Source organism: Mesoplodon mirus, assembly GCF_964341445.2.
Source record: "Mesoplodon mirus genome assembly, chromosome: 18".
Lineage (NCBI taxonomy): Eukaryota > Metazoa > Chordata > Mammalia > Artiodactyla > Ziphiidae > Mesoplodon > Mesoplodon mirus.
This window is the reverse complement of record NC_138994.1, coordinates 8867387-8881884: the sequence shown is the minus strand read 5'-3', so window position 1 is coordinate 8881884 and position 14498 is coordinate 8867387. Positions and strand designations below refer to the sequence as shown.

Genomic DNA, 14498 nt, shown 5'->3' with positions numbered 1-14498 from the left:
TACCTGGGCTCCACAGTGGCATACCTGCTTCGTGTCCATCTGTCCCTGGCTCTCCAAACAAGCCATGCTGCTTCCTGCCGCCCTGCCCTCCCGAGAACCCTCTCCCCACCAAAGCGATACGCAGCGAATAGCAGTGCACTTTTCCAGGCACAATGCGGGTGCCAAGCCCTCCAGGAAGACCGCTGGGCCCATCCCTCTCCCAGCAGAGCAGCCCTGGGCTCCCTAACACGCGTCTCTTCCTGCACTTCTCATCCCCCATCCCACTTTAATAGTTGGCTATTCCGTCTGCCTCTTGGATTCATGTTTCACCAAGTGTGGCCCAGGCACCCCTGCATCAGAATCTCCAGAGCCACCACGGAGGAGTGGGACCTGTAAGATGCAGATCTCCAGGCCCCATCTAGACCTGATAGGACAGAATCTCTAGGGGTGGGGCCTGCAAAATTGGTGCTTCCCACGCTCCCAGGGATTCTTGAGCAGACTCGAGTCTGAGAGCCACTGGGCTCCAGCTCTGAGGGTGGCTGATGCCCCCACCCCAGGAACCATTTGTACCAAACAGGGACCTGCCGGGCCCCAGGCTGGAGAAGGGCGGCTCTTTGCTGGAAGTGGCGACTTCTCTTGCCGAGGGGAGGAGGAGCATGTGGCTTTTAGTGGAGTCTCCGTGTCTGTGGAACTCCCTCACGGTGCCAAGCTCTGCAGCAGCAGGGCAGATGAAGCCTCCAGGCTCGGTGCCCCCCACCCTCTGCCCCCAGGCACACAGGCTGGCTGGTGGACCTGGTGGTGGCTTCAAATTATTTCTGCGCCACTGAATTGCAGAGTGACCTTAGGCAAGTTACTCGACCTCCCCGGGTCCAGCACAGTGACCATCACCCACAGGATGCCAGTGCGATCTCACATGTAACCTGGTTAGGGCCAGTGCAGACCTCCAGCCCCCGTATCAGCTCGAGCCACGTCCTCCCCTGGGCCCACCACAGCCCTCGGCTGAAGCACGCAGGATTAGAAAGGCCCGTCAGACAGACATATCCGCACAAACCACACGAAGAGAGGAGCAGGAATTCTGACTGTTCCAACTTCAGGCTCAACGTGGGAAACCTACGTTTCAGAAGCACATCCTCCCAGCTCTAAAAACCTAAGCCAACCAAGAGCCACATGCGCAAAAGGCATGACCCCGCTGGGCGAAGCAGGCTCAGAATTACCTCTCTCAGATTTTGCCCCTCCAGGGGGTGGTTTTTTCTGCACTTCCTTGGTAGCTTAAAAAGAAAAATCCACAGAAAGCCTCGTTATCATCGAGCTTAAAGAGGTCTTAATGAGTGTTTTCTTATGGGCGCCCAGTCATGCCCAGCCAGGCCATCCACAGAGGCGAGCAAGGCGGGGAACGGGGTCAGGGAGCAGGGGCCCCATCTGGCAGGAAACAAGGCCAACCTGGGGGAGATCTGCCCCACCAAGAGCAGGTGAGATCCAAAGAGAAACACACGTTCTTGTTTCAAGTTATGACTCCAGTGCGTGAATCACCTGGCATAATGTCCAGTGAAAAAAAGCAGGGTCAAAATCATGTAAAAATTCCAGTCACAAGTCTGCAAATTACCCCGTATCGTATGTATTGTATACATGAGGAAAAACCCGGTGGGAGAAAACCAATGTACGGGCCTCAGCTAGCGGGCGTCCATGCAGGCCCCACCCTACAGCAACCTCGAGAAACACCACGGCCAAGACATGCAGCAGACAAGGGCTCTGAGCGGCCACCCCGGGGCCAAGGAGCAGCAGAGGCCCCGTGGCACCAGCCCAGGCCTCGTGCACAGCCCATATAAGATCCACAGGGCCCCGGAGCTAGCGCAGGCCAGACGCCCTCCGAGTCATGCACAATCTAAACCCAGTTTCCTGGGATAGTCCCCAGGGCAGTGAGACAGGGGCACTCAGCCTGGCTGCCCCAGTGGAAGCAAAATGGCTCAAGTGAAGCCTTGCCTGGTACGCAAAACTACATGGGTTTTACTCACAGGAGCCCAGGGGAACGGGCCCAGCGTGTGACTGCTTAGCTAAGATTCTTAGGTTCTATCTGAGGGTCACTAATATCGCAGCAAGTTAGCAGGGGCCGTGCCCTGTGTAAGGTCACCTATAGTGACCTAACCCTCATTTGGGGACTGAAAAACACCTCCCAGGGGCCCTGGATGTGGGGTCCAAGGATCTCAGAGAAGCCCCTTTTCCATCAGTTATTAGTCTTACGGCTGCATTTTCCTCATGCTTAAAAGCCTGGTTAGACTTAGTCGAGCCTTGATTTCTTCATGGTAAAAAGTGGGGATTCAATATCTAGCTCAGAAAATTAAAAGAATTAGAAAATGAACATTCAGTGCTTAGTAAACTGCAGGCATCGATCAGCTACCAGAGCTTAAGTGTCAGGGTCTCCACAGCGAGCTCTCCCCCGCCACACTTGGATTCCAGAGAACATCCATCTTACCAGTGCCTGGCGAGGTCTTCGGGGTGGGCGTGGTTTTCGCTGGAATTCGGGTGGCGTTGGCCGGGCCCTTCTGGCCTGGAGGGGCCGCTCCCCGGGGTGTGGCGATCTTCGTTCCAGGTTTACCATCCGCCCCCTGTAAACGAAGCACGGTAGAGTGGTTTTTACGACTGGGAAAGGTTCCTGCCACCCGGTGTCAATGCCAGCCCCATTCAACCACCGTGACTCCAAATGAGACTACGGTCGGGCTGACACTTTGCCAGCCAGATACAACAAATGTCCTCTACAATCACGAGGGTTTGCTGGGCACACAAATCCACAGCCCCTCCCAGATGCCTACCTTTTCCTCCTGGAGGGACATTTTACATGAGTTATCTGCAAGAGCTGAGCTAATGTATTTAATAAAAAGTCAGCAGAGCTTATAGCAATGGTCGAGTTCATCATCCAACCAGTGTCGGCAGGCAGGACATCTGTAGACTCTTCCTACGTGGACACCATTCTCTGACTCCCTTAGGGATTTATCTGACTGGTGGTGGTTAGTTTCAGAGGGACACGGAGACAGTTTGTTGAAACTGACCGAGAGCTCGGCCCTATCCTCCTGTTCTCTCCCAAACGAGCCTCAGGCTTCAGTACCACCTCAGGTGTGCTAAGAGCCCTTGGCGGGTGAACACCAGCATCAATTAGCAAACTGGCCAAAGGTGGAGCACAGGTGCACAAGCACAGTCAGCTGACTGGGGACAGTGACTGGGGTCTGGGGACCCAGATGATGACCTTGACATATAACAAAAACTCAAAGAAGAAACTGACATGAACTGAGGACCACGAGATGGACCAGGAAGGAGTAAACTGGTGGGACAGGCACGGCTGCAGAGTGATGCTGTGCAACCCAAAATGAGGGCAACCTGGAAGCACCCCCGGTTACCAAAGTCAGAAATGGACAAAGGAACCCAAACAGAGTGGTGATTTCCAAGCCAGGGTCCCCGCCGGTGCCTTAGGGGCTGCTGCAACGAGGGCCGAAGGGGTGCCAGGAAGGACAGCACTGTGCCTCCTTTCCCTTGTTTCAACCAGAATTTTAACTGTTCTACGTGGCGCTTCTAGGTAAGAGCTTATCCAAAGAAAGGTCTTTGCAGCTAGAAAAGCACACACTTGAAAACCACAGTAGAGCAGCCTGATTCTTCCCAAAGGTGGTTTCCTTACCTTGATTTTCATCTCCTTTGCTCCAGAACTGCCAGTTCGGGGTGTGACAGAAGAGACGTGTTTAGGAGAGGAAGATGGCTCTGGGCACACGGCGGGGCTGGAGGGTTTGATCAAAGGGTCTGAGCTACCAGGAGTGGGGCGTTTGGAGCTAAGGCAAGGCCTATTGCTCAGGGTTTTAGCAGAGGAAGATGTGGATGTCTTAAACATAAACATGAATAAAATCAAAATAAAAGTCAGCACATGGGAGAAATGAACAAACTGAAAAAAGGACAGTGACTATAAATAATAAGACAGGTAATGGTTTAAAGCCGTGATCTCCAAACTGTTTGGATCACGCACCCTTATCAGTCCTTCTTATCAGGAAGAACAGAAAGTGACCATGCATCTCATGTACTTGTAGTTATGCATCAGCTAATACATATACTACGATGCTAACATATGATGAACATTATGAAACTTTCATACGGCAGAACTTGGAAAATGGATAGACTTTCTGGTACGTTCCTTCTCCAGCCCATTGGATCTACTTCAGCTCTGCCCTTTGGAGACCACTGGTTTAAAGGTGTCTCGCACCCAAAGAGTTGATGGAGGTCGCCCAAAGTATGTGATTCTTAGGATGTTTCTCAAGAAAACATCTCCAATGTGTCATGGGTCAGAAGTGCCCCAGGTTCTGCTCAATTCCAGGTGGGGAGCTCAGGCTGGCCCCCTAACTCCTGGCCCTCTTCCACCACATGGATAGAACCGTACTTGCTAAAAAGAGAATTGTGCCTGCCCCAGGTCTTGAAGATTCTGCCTGACACCACTTAGATCACACGTGTGCGCGTGCACACACACACACACACACACACACACTTTCTGAATAAAGTCTCAAAACTAAACACTGCCTGGTGAATCTTATCTGGCCACTGTTTACTCTTGGACATGATCCACCTAAGGAAATAAGCTGGGTGGGGCAGGCGGCCAATGGGACAGGGTTCTGTGAGCTGGCTGACCTCATGGAGATGAAAGCATGTGAAGGATGGTGGCCGACACCTGAGGTTTGTCTGGATGGCCTCCAGGGGCCTTGGACGGGGATGTGTGGCCCTGGTAGAGAAGGGTGGCCTGGGAGGGGGAAGGGCCATGCCTTCAGGAATACAACCAAGAGGCCAAGTCCAGAGGTGTTCCAAGGAGGAAGTCAGAGCTACAGAGCAGGGTCCTGACCAGAGACTTTGTCACTGGGGTTCATCACTAAGGTGGCTGAGACCCTCTCTGCTACCAGCCTTGGGGAGGACAAGGGCGAGAGGGATGGAGCAGGGGGGTGAGGGGAGGAATGCGGGCTGAAGCCCTGGGGCTGCTGACAAGAAAAGCTGAGGGTGGGTACTGGCAACCCCTCCTTCCTCAGCTGCGCGAGGTTCCCCTCCCCTAGCACTGCTCCCTACCTGGCCAAGTGGCCAAGGTACGTGAGAGATCTGACCCCCTTGCTGTGAGGCTATGAGCAGCTCCAGGGCAGGGCCAGCTTCCTGATGGATGAGTGAACAGAATGCATGCCGGCATGAGGATGGGATTCCCCTGAATGGGCATCATGATTGGCAAGCAGCTATTGTCTTCCCTCAAGTTCCCGCAGGACCCTCAGCTGCCCCACTGATGGGCAGAGTCCTGATGGCAAACCCTACTTCCTCTAGGGCAGGCACTTCGGGCAGCGACCCTCAGCACACATGACCAAACGCTTAGGGCTTCATTCTGCATCTGGGGACTCCATCAGGCCTCCAGGACTGATTAAGACCCAGGCGTTTCAGGCAGCATGCATATGGGACATTTGAGACGCCTTTAAGAAAAACAGGTCTTCATCTAGGGCCCCAGTGAGATTTTCCTGGCAAAACACTACCATGCAGTTACAGGAGCTTTTTCCCAGATGCACAGTCACGGAGGAGAGTAAACTACAGCTGAAAGGGGGCATGCGAAGGACCACATTGTTCCGGGTGTGGTTTTGGTGGGGAGCAAGTTGCTTCCTTTTCTGGTCCTCGGGGGGTTCCTGAAGACCGGCTGGCAGGATTTCAGGACAGCGTCCATGGCATCATGGCCCACGTGTCCACTCAGCATGTAGGGTGTGTGTCAGGCTTCCCTCCTCCAGCCTGTGTCAGCCCCACTCTGAGCTCGGCAGCAACCAAGCCGATGTGCTCAGAGCTCCCCAAACAGTCTCCTCGTGCCCCCGGGCCTTTGCTTGTGCTGGTCCTACTCCTTAGAACGTCACCAACCCCCTTCATATTTCCTTCTCGGCCTGCCTCACAGGTCCTCTCTTCTAGGGCTTTTCCAGGACCCTCCACCTCAGGCTGGAGATCCCTTTCTTGCTCAGTACTCCCTCAGCCCCCTAAGTAAATGGTATTTTCTAGATATATCTTAAATATATCTGTGTGTGTGTATGTATATAGATACATATTTGCTGGGCCTAGACCTGTAGCGGGAAGTGTAAAATGTGCAAAATTCAAACTTCACTGCAGAAAATTCAAACACACCTTCATTTACCGTGAACGTCTTAATTCAAACTATGCTGATGCAACTACAATTAGGCGCGTTAATTAATTCATAACTTGCTGACTGTCCTTCCCTGGCCCAAGCGTCCATGGATAAATGCTAGAATTTTAAAAGTTTGCATAAAAACACAAAGCACTTTGAATGACAGGTGTACTTCAGGGAGAAACGCTCTCCACATGTTATATATAAAGATTAATTTCAGATACAAAGCATGGCTTCTTGATCAACTTGATGGCAGCAGAGAGGTTCATGGTTTTGTCAGCTTACCTTGGTTTTCTTGTCCTCAGGTCCAGCCCCATCTTTGCCTTTACTGACCATGCGAGCTGATAAAATATAAAATGAGAATGTATGTTACACCCATTAGCACAGCTCACAGAGAGCCCAACGGAGTGGAGCTGATGTCTCAGGACCCATACAGCGTGTCTTTACAGTTGGGCCAGTGAAAATCCAGTTGATTTTCTTTCCCCCTGAATCTGTTAGCTTCTCGTTGTTAGTATCCACACAGCACACTGGAGTCATTGCTTGGAGCACCCTGACAAGAGGGGTCAGCAGGCTGGCCGAGGGCAGGGACATGCAGAGGGGAAACTGTTCCAGGCATATGTTGGCACAGGGGCAATCAGGGAAGGTAGGCAGTACAGGACCACCTCTCACAGGCTCCCTCCCCGTCTCGGTCGGGGTCAGCCTCCCACAGCTGGGGCCAACCCCACTCCAAGGAGGGGCATTTGGAAAACCCAGGGCCACGGATGGGGCAGCTCAGCCAGGCTCCGATCCCTGCGGGACCCTCTGCTCAGTCTGTTTTCCCAGAGCCCGCCCCTCACTAATGGGGGGCTTCGGTGACCAGCCCCAGCTGGCTCTCTGATAGGCCCATCCCACCCTTGACCCAACCCTGGAGGGTCTTCTCACCACTTACAGGCTCTCCCAAGAGGACTAATGCTTGCCATTTCTCCAAGTTAGCAACAATCTAGCTACTGTCAAACATCCTCTAGATAACCTCTGGATTTTAGGACCAAACCATGGACGGCTTTTGTGTTTGGAAAGCCACGCCCCTTGGTGAAACGAATCTACTTGTCTACCAGTGTCACCTCTACCTCACTCCTGTTATTGGCATTCATTATCGAAGACTAATTATAGGTTTCTGTCTTCGGCTTCAATATTGTATTTCCCCTGCTCCAGGGACAATGGGGCTGCTTGGAGCATCTCACTGCTTACTGGAGACCAGATTTCTAGAGTGACCAGCACGGATGACCTAGCCCAGAGGTTTTCAAACTTTACTATGCAGCAGAACCCCACTGGGAGAGATTCCTAAAATACAGAATCCCGGGCTCACTCTGAGACAGTAAGCCTAAGGTGGGGCCCAGGAATCTGCATTTTAACAAGAGCCCCAGGTGGACCTAGTTCACATCTTTTGCCCCAGTGACCATCATCATCTATGTCACAACAAAAGCATCTGGTAGATCAGCATTTCCCAGTGCTGACTGGCGAATTGGGGAAATGCATACCATGTATCCTTCTCAGAGGGTCATAATGTACATTAGAATATTAAAGGCTCTGACAAGTTCTGCTGCAGCAAACCCTGTTTAAATTTGTTTCCCCTATTTTTTTTCCCAAACTAATTGGACCATGGAACTCTTTTTTTCCCTGGACACACCTATCAACATCCAGTGGACCAGTATTCAATAAAATGCCACTTCAGGAAACACTGTTGTAATCTGTCAAGTCACAGTATTTTGTCCCATACTATTTTGGAGTTTAGGATATTTTAAAGTAGGACTCTTTCTCTGACTTAAATTTTAAATACAGGTTCCTTTATCTATAACATTTCAAAGTTTTCACGACGAGTAGACTCTAATCCACATTTAACAGATGTCTGCAACTGACAGCTTAAGTAGCCTCAATTTCTGGGCCCCGCAAATAATTCTAAAATGCTACAGGACCTAAATATATGAATGCGCCCGACTTGTGGCCATGAGGCCCCCTCTGGAGTATAAACTGTCCTCTCACTGACAGGACACAGACCCTGACCCTTGGGAACCTCCCCTCCCATCTCTCCAGCTCCTGAAGGGCTGCTGCAGTGACGCTTCCCAGGGCTCAAGACTGGGCCAGGGCTGAGACCCCTGCGATCCCAGCACAGGGACTGCCTGAGCTCTGCCGAGGGAGGAGGAGGTGTTTTCTTCCACGGGGAGTTTTTGTTTCTGCTCACTGTCTATCCCGACACAAGGCAGGGTGGAGTGGAGTGGGGGTGGGGACTCTGGGCCACCTCCAAATGCTTGTGTGTGTCGCCTGCTACATGTGATGTGTTTGTCCACTGACAGCCGAAGAAGACAGGCACGTGCCCTTTGAGTCTCCGGGCTAGGAGGACACACTTCAGGACCTTCTGGAAGGCACTGTGGTATATAGGGAAGGAAGGGCCTTTCGGAGCAGACCTACCTGGATTCCGAACCTGGCTCCATCACCTAATACTCAGTGACCTTCAGCAAGGCACTTTACCTCTCCGAGACTCAGTTTCCTCATCTGCAAAGTGGGGCTAATATGCCCACTTGGGAGGGTTCTAGACAACGAATTTGAAACACATAACAAGCCCTCCAAAGTGGGAGGAGCTGCTATGCTCTTTGTGGAGTGCAGCCCACCAGCCTCCAGCGGGCCGATGGAACCTTGTGGATAAATCAAGTGGCCAGAGAAGCGAACGGGGCAGAAAGCACGGGGCGGGGGGTGTTGGTGACATGCAAAACGGCGGGCAAGCGTGAGAGGAGCCTGAAGGGCAGGAGGAGGCGGGAGGGTGAGCAGAGGCCCAGGTGGCCGGTTTGGTGGCTGTGCCCCGGGGGGCCTTGGAAGCGGTAGGAGCCAAGGAAGGGCCGGAAGCTCAGTGGCAGTGCCCGCAGCCTGGGTGGTACACAAGGTCGCCGGGCAGGAGCAAAGGAGCTCAAGACACAGACCTTTGAGTAGAGGAACCCGGCTGACGGGCTTCCCCGGCAGACCAGCTGCAGGCTGCTTTTCAGATGGTTCTGGAAGGTCAGTCTTTTTTGTGTCCTCGCCCTCAGAGGGGCCCCAGGGCTCTTGTTCTGCTCCAGAGGCCCCAGGAAGTGCAGCCCCTTCCAAATCCACCTCCAAAGGTCCCTGTTCCTTCTGCACATTGGCTTTGATTTCCACGTGGAACATGAACTCGGGGGGCCCGTCGTGCCCTTCCGCTGGGGGGCCCTCCCCGGGCCCATCGGGCTCTGAGACCCGCGTCTCTGCAGAAGCTTTAGAGAGGAAATCGACAGGGAGGGGGATGGCACCCTTGGCTGGGAAACCAGAGATCCCAGGGGCTTCTCCAGAAACTGCCTCGGGGGTTGGCCCGCCTCGGGTGGTGGGGCTCTGCAGACGTGGGGAGACCTGGGAGGGAAAGGAGTCCTGGGGAGAGGACTCATCAATGTCCCGGTCTTCATCCACCTCCTCGACCCCCAGCCTCTCTTTGTCCTGCTCCCTCTTCAGAGGCGGCCCCTCCTGGGTCAGGTCTTCCAGAAGCTGGCACTCCAGCAGCTCAGAGCCGCAGCGGCTGCCGTCTGCATCCTCAGGTTCTGGCCCTGACTGCTGATGTGTGGCCTCTCTGGGGCCTTTGGGCAGGATGGGAGCCCCAGGCATGTCAGACACGTGCTGGCAGGTCAGACCTGGGGTCCCGGGGTCTGTGGCCTCACCTCCACGGAGCCCTGGTTCCCTGAGGAAGCTTTCCTGGACAACCTTGACACTCCCAGGCTCCGTCTGGAGACATCCAGTGTAGGTGGGCTTCGGAAAGGCCAGCCCCTCCTCGGCCTGCTGCCCTTGCTTTGGTCCCCACTCCTGGTGGGGCTCCTGAGGGCCTCCTGGTGGGAGAGGTGGCTGGCAGACAGGATGATGCTGGGAAAGGTGAGAGATCGCCAGGATGGGAGCTTCTGGCTGTTTCTCCCCCAGATGCAGCTCGGAGACCCCAGAAGCTTCTTGGCCGTGTGAAGGCTGGACCTGAGAGCTAAGCCCGTTAGCAGGGCACCTCTCAGACACTTCCCTCTGCTGGCCCGGGACTCTCCCCTCCTCTGGGTTTGAAGAGGCGGAGGTGGCAAAATGTTAGCAAGAGCGCATTAAGTGTTTAAGAGAGGGGACACGCTTTTGAAAGAAGAAAAGGACATTTAAACGGCATCTCAAGCCCACCTAACCACGAAACAGGAGCCCTCGCTCTGGCTTCACCCTTGTTGATTTTCTTTGCTCAGAATGAAATGTCTCTTGGTCTATCTGCCACCAACTTGCTGGGTGAGCACCTCCCCTCTCTGGGCCTCAGTTTTCTCATCTCTGGACCAAAGCCCCGTCTAGTGCCAGCATTATCCCTCTGCCCATCGTGGGTCTGGTTGGGCTCTGACATCCTGTCATTAACTGGGGCTGCCTCGCACTAACTCCACCAGCCACGAAGCTTGTCCTCCTCTCCAGGGACAGCGAGCCCCCCGAAGACTCTGGCCTCTAGCTGGGACCTGGCTGGGGCACAGTGAGGATCTCTTTTGCTCTCCTTCTCTCTCTGTTCCCCCCGCTTTTTTTTGAGGTACGCGGGCCTCTCACTGTCGTGGCCTCTCCCGTTGCGGAACGCAGGCTCCGGACACGCAGGCTCAGCGGCCATGGCTCACGGGCCCAGCCGCTCCACGGCATGTGGGATCTTCCCGGACCAGGGCACGAACCTGTGTCCCCTGCATCAGCAGGCGGACTCTCAACCACTACGCCACCAGGGAAGCCCTGTTCCCCCTTTTTGCTGAAGGAAACCAGCAGGTGCCTACGAACCCACCCTGACAGATTTGAAAAACCCAAAACGTATCACTATCAGGGCTCAAGTCTTTACTAATAGACCTGCCATGAGACCCCAGTAAACAGAAACACGGTTCAGGGGCATCCAGATCGTGGCTTATGGACAGCCTTCTGCACGAGGTGAGGCGACCACCGTGGCAGTAAAGGTGGTCTGCACGGCAAAGACATGCGCGGCCCACGGGGACCACTGCTTCACCCCTATCACACCACTTGCCGTGTGCCAACCCAGTGGATGGAGGGCACACTTCCCTTTTTTCTGCTTCATTCACGCGACATTCACATGAATCCCTCCTTAAAGCATCTGTGTATTGGGACTTCCCTGGTGGTGCAGTGGTTAAGAATCCGCCTGCCAATGTAGGTGCCAATGTAGGGGACACGGGTTTGATCCCTGCTCTGGGAAGACTCCACATACTGCGGAGCAACTAAGCCCATGTGCCACAACTACTGAGCCCGCGTGCCACAACTACTGAAGCCCACGCGCCTAGAGTCTGTGCTCCGCAACAAGAGAAACCACCGCAGTGAGAAGCCCGCGCACGGCAACGAAGACCCAACACAGCCAAAAATAAATTTTAAAAAAAGTATCTGTGTATTAAGGACAGGAGACGTATGCTTATTGATTCTCCTAATAAACATCCTGTATTTGTTTTAACTCCCAGCTCTTCAAACATCCTACCTAGTTCCAGAACAACGTCACAGCTCTCCTCTAAACAAAATCTGGAACCCCAAAGGATTGGGGGTCTTGGAAGAGAAAGAGACTGGATGAGGGGAGGGGAAGGAGGTGGGAGAACACAGGAGTCCACACACATGGGTAACACGTCCCTCTCGCCCCAACCCAGTCGGAGTCCTTGCAGCTGCCCGCTGGACCCTTGTCAAGAGGCCCGGCTCACCCTTACCTCCCACCCCTACACTGGGGCCTCGAGCTCACCATCTCACTCATCTCGTGTTCCTAGCATCGCCACAGAGCCTGCCACAAGGCCAGGGATCATGAAGGCGTGTCAGGAAAACGTGCTGATTTCCGCCTTCCGCGGGGTCTACAGGCACCTCACGGGGGCCCTTGGTCAGTCTCGGGGAAGAACCGCCCAAACAACAGAGACGGAGGAAACAAGCTGGGCAGCAGGCAGCCTGAGCAGGTGCCTCAGTGCCTCTCCTTCCCAACCCACCGCTCAACAGACCAGAAGCGGCAGCAGCTGCCGGTCCTTACGCCCACGGACGGGCCAGGTCTCCAGCGCCTTCTGGAAAAAGCTTTCCTCCAGAGCTTCCTAGAAATTGCTCGTGATGTGGATGTTACCGTACTCTGCTATGCTTCAGGACTTTAAAAGCCCCTCATTAAATAGAAACAAGGGCACCAAACATACAGAGTAAACGCAGCCTGTAAAGTTACCAATAGACGATAGTACAGCCTCTGTGTGCATGTGTGCGTGTGCATGTGTGTGTGAGGAACCTTAGCTCGTGCCATTGCGCTCCTGGAGGAAGGAGCCAGGCTGGGAGAACATTCTATTCAGCTCCCAGAAGACTGTAAAGTGCTCAGTAAATATTAAACGTAGCAATCACCGGGGGTGGGTCCAAGGTAAAAAAATATTTGGGAAAACACAGTTGGATGTGTTAAATTTGTGTCCCCACACTCCCTTGGGAGACCTGGTCCTGGAGACACTCACAGAAGAAAGGTCTACCCTGGTGTGAGCAGGGGTGAGATGGGTAGGGTCTCCCTACACCTAATGCTCAGCAATTGCAGCTCCATCCTGAAACATCTTTTCTGTCTTAGTACTTCATGAACACAGGCTGCCAGAGGCAAGGCAGCAGGAAGGCAAGAAAGAGATGACAGCTGTGCTTTTGTACACACGGCTCTCCCTAAAGCTGCTTGTTTTTGTACAAAACAGACTGCAGGCCTGTGTCAAATAAAATGTCTGCAGATCACCAGTGTGCCTGAATTTCACAAGGTTCCACTGGAGCTTGGGCTTGGCCATTTGGATCAGCAGCTCCAGTCAAGACACTAAATATTGGCCTTGGGAGTAGAGGTAGAAATCTCCTTGTGTTCACAGATTTGGTGCCAATGTCCCATTGCAGATGTTACCTGGTGTTCATCTTTATATCTATATGACTGTAGGCCAGGGCTGGGAAAGTCAAAAATTCAGTTAGCACAAAAGTAAAGTTTCTAGGAAAGCTGATGGCCTGATCTTTTTGTTGCATGGAATATGTTTTAGGGGCATGGAGACATAGCCTGCAATAAAAATTGGTAGAAAAAACTCATTCATTTCTTTTTATGGAACTAGATCATCATTTCCAGAGGTTATAAAAACCTCTAATTTTACCTAAAAGCTGCAAATCATAACCTAAAAGAAACAGGAGGCAGGATTCTAGTTATTTAACACATACACTAAGGTTTCCCTTATAATGATTATCCCTTCTAATATTTTCTGAAGCTCTTTGTAAGCCTAAGAATGAAAACACGCCTTTCCATGACATGTGAGATGAGAAACCCTAGCCCATTACAGGGCAGGGAGCCCTGGGGAGCAGAAATGTGTAGTTAGGCTTCAAAGCACCTTCAAGGAAACATTTCTTCAGTGCCCAGAGTCCTCCTAAAGTCAGATGGCCCCAGTGGTGGCGCTATACAAATCCCAAATCACTTTCTGGAGAAAAGAACAGTGTTTTCCCTGCTTTCTTACAATCTAGAAGCTTCCACATTACACAGTAGACTGTCAAATTCATTTATGTAGCAAATGACGGAAAACAAACCCAGCTAGGTTGTATTGGAGGTCTCCGTTTCTTAAGATCAGGAATCTCTGGGATTTAAAAAATTGAGTTCTTAAAACATTTATGCTCAGTGATTATACAAAGTTGCTTTTCTTGAGCACAGCAGTTTTGGTCCCTGAGAAGAAAATCGTAATAAGGTTTGAAGGCTGCACAGAAGAGAGCTGAAAAGAAATAGCTCAGTGGTGATTTGGTTGAGGCTTTGTTCCCGGGACAGGCCAGAGGGCCGCCTACAGGGGAAATCACTCATCGTACATATCTGTGTCTCTGCTGGTCATTGATTCTCGACTCCCCATGCTGGGCAGGGCCAGCTTCTTTCAGAACACTAAACACCTCAGGAAAGACTCAGAAATGGCTACAAAGACCTAGAGCTCTTCCTCTATCTGAATAGCCCACCTTTGATAAAAACCAACTCCTAAAGATCAGGAATTAAGGCCCAGGTCCAAATTCTCTTTTCAGGGCAGGTAGGGTCCATCTGAGTCGCCATCCCCCTCTTCCCAGCCCCCCACGTCATGCGTGGCAGGCAATTCTAGCCCACTGACCTTGGGTCACATGTCCAGCAGCTTGGTCTTCCAGGTTGGGGGTGTCTCCAATGCCTGCTTCTTCAGCTGGTTTGTGTGTCAGCAAATGAAGAAGATAAAAGCAAAGACGGTTATTGTTTGTTAGAGACAAAGCTCCCCGCCTCTTCCGCTATGTTTCTGAAAGCATTCAGGAAAGGCACACCTTAGCAGCACCAAGGCGCTGCACCTCTGGCTCTTTGCAAGTGTGACTGCTGGGGACATGGATGAAAACAGTT

At 52.6% G+C, this 14498-nt stretch overlaps 1 protein-coding gene across 10 annotated transcripts in view; it reads right to left on the bottom strand.

Annotated features, from left to right (window-relative positions):
• Positions 1-14498, bottom strand: part of MAPT (microtubule associated protein tau) — a 101154-nt gene that overhangs the window by 22195 nt on the left and 64461 nt on the right. For 2 of the 10 annotated variants that reach the window (XM_082603436.1, XM_082603439.1), the window contains exons 5-10: positions 14245-14310; positions 9088-10200; positions 6422-6477; positions 3644-3841; positions 2450-2582; positions 1194-1247 (exon numbers count right to left, since the gene is read on the bottom strand). In XM_082603436.1, coding sequence (XP_082459562.1) covers positions 1194-1247; positions 2450-2582; positions 3644-3841; positions 6422-6477; positions 9088-10200; positions 14245-14310 — 1620 coding nt within the window. The remainder of the gene's footprint in view (positions 1-1193; positions 1248-2449; positions 2583-3643; positions 3842-6421; positions 6478-9087; positions 10201-14244; positions 14311-14498) is intronic. The other 8 variants (XM_082603438.1, XM_082603440.1, XM_082603445.1 and 5 more) reach the window with 6 other exon arrangements.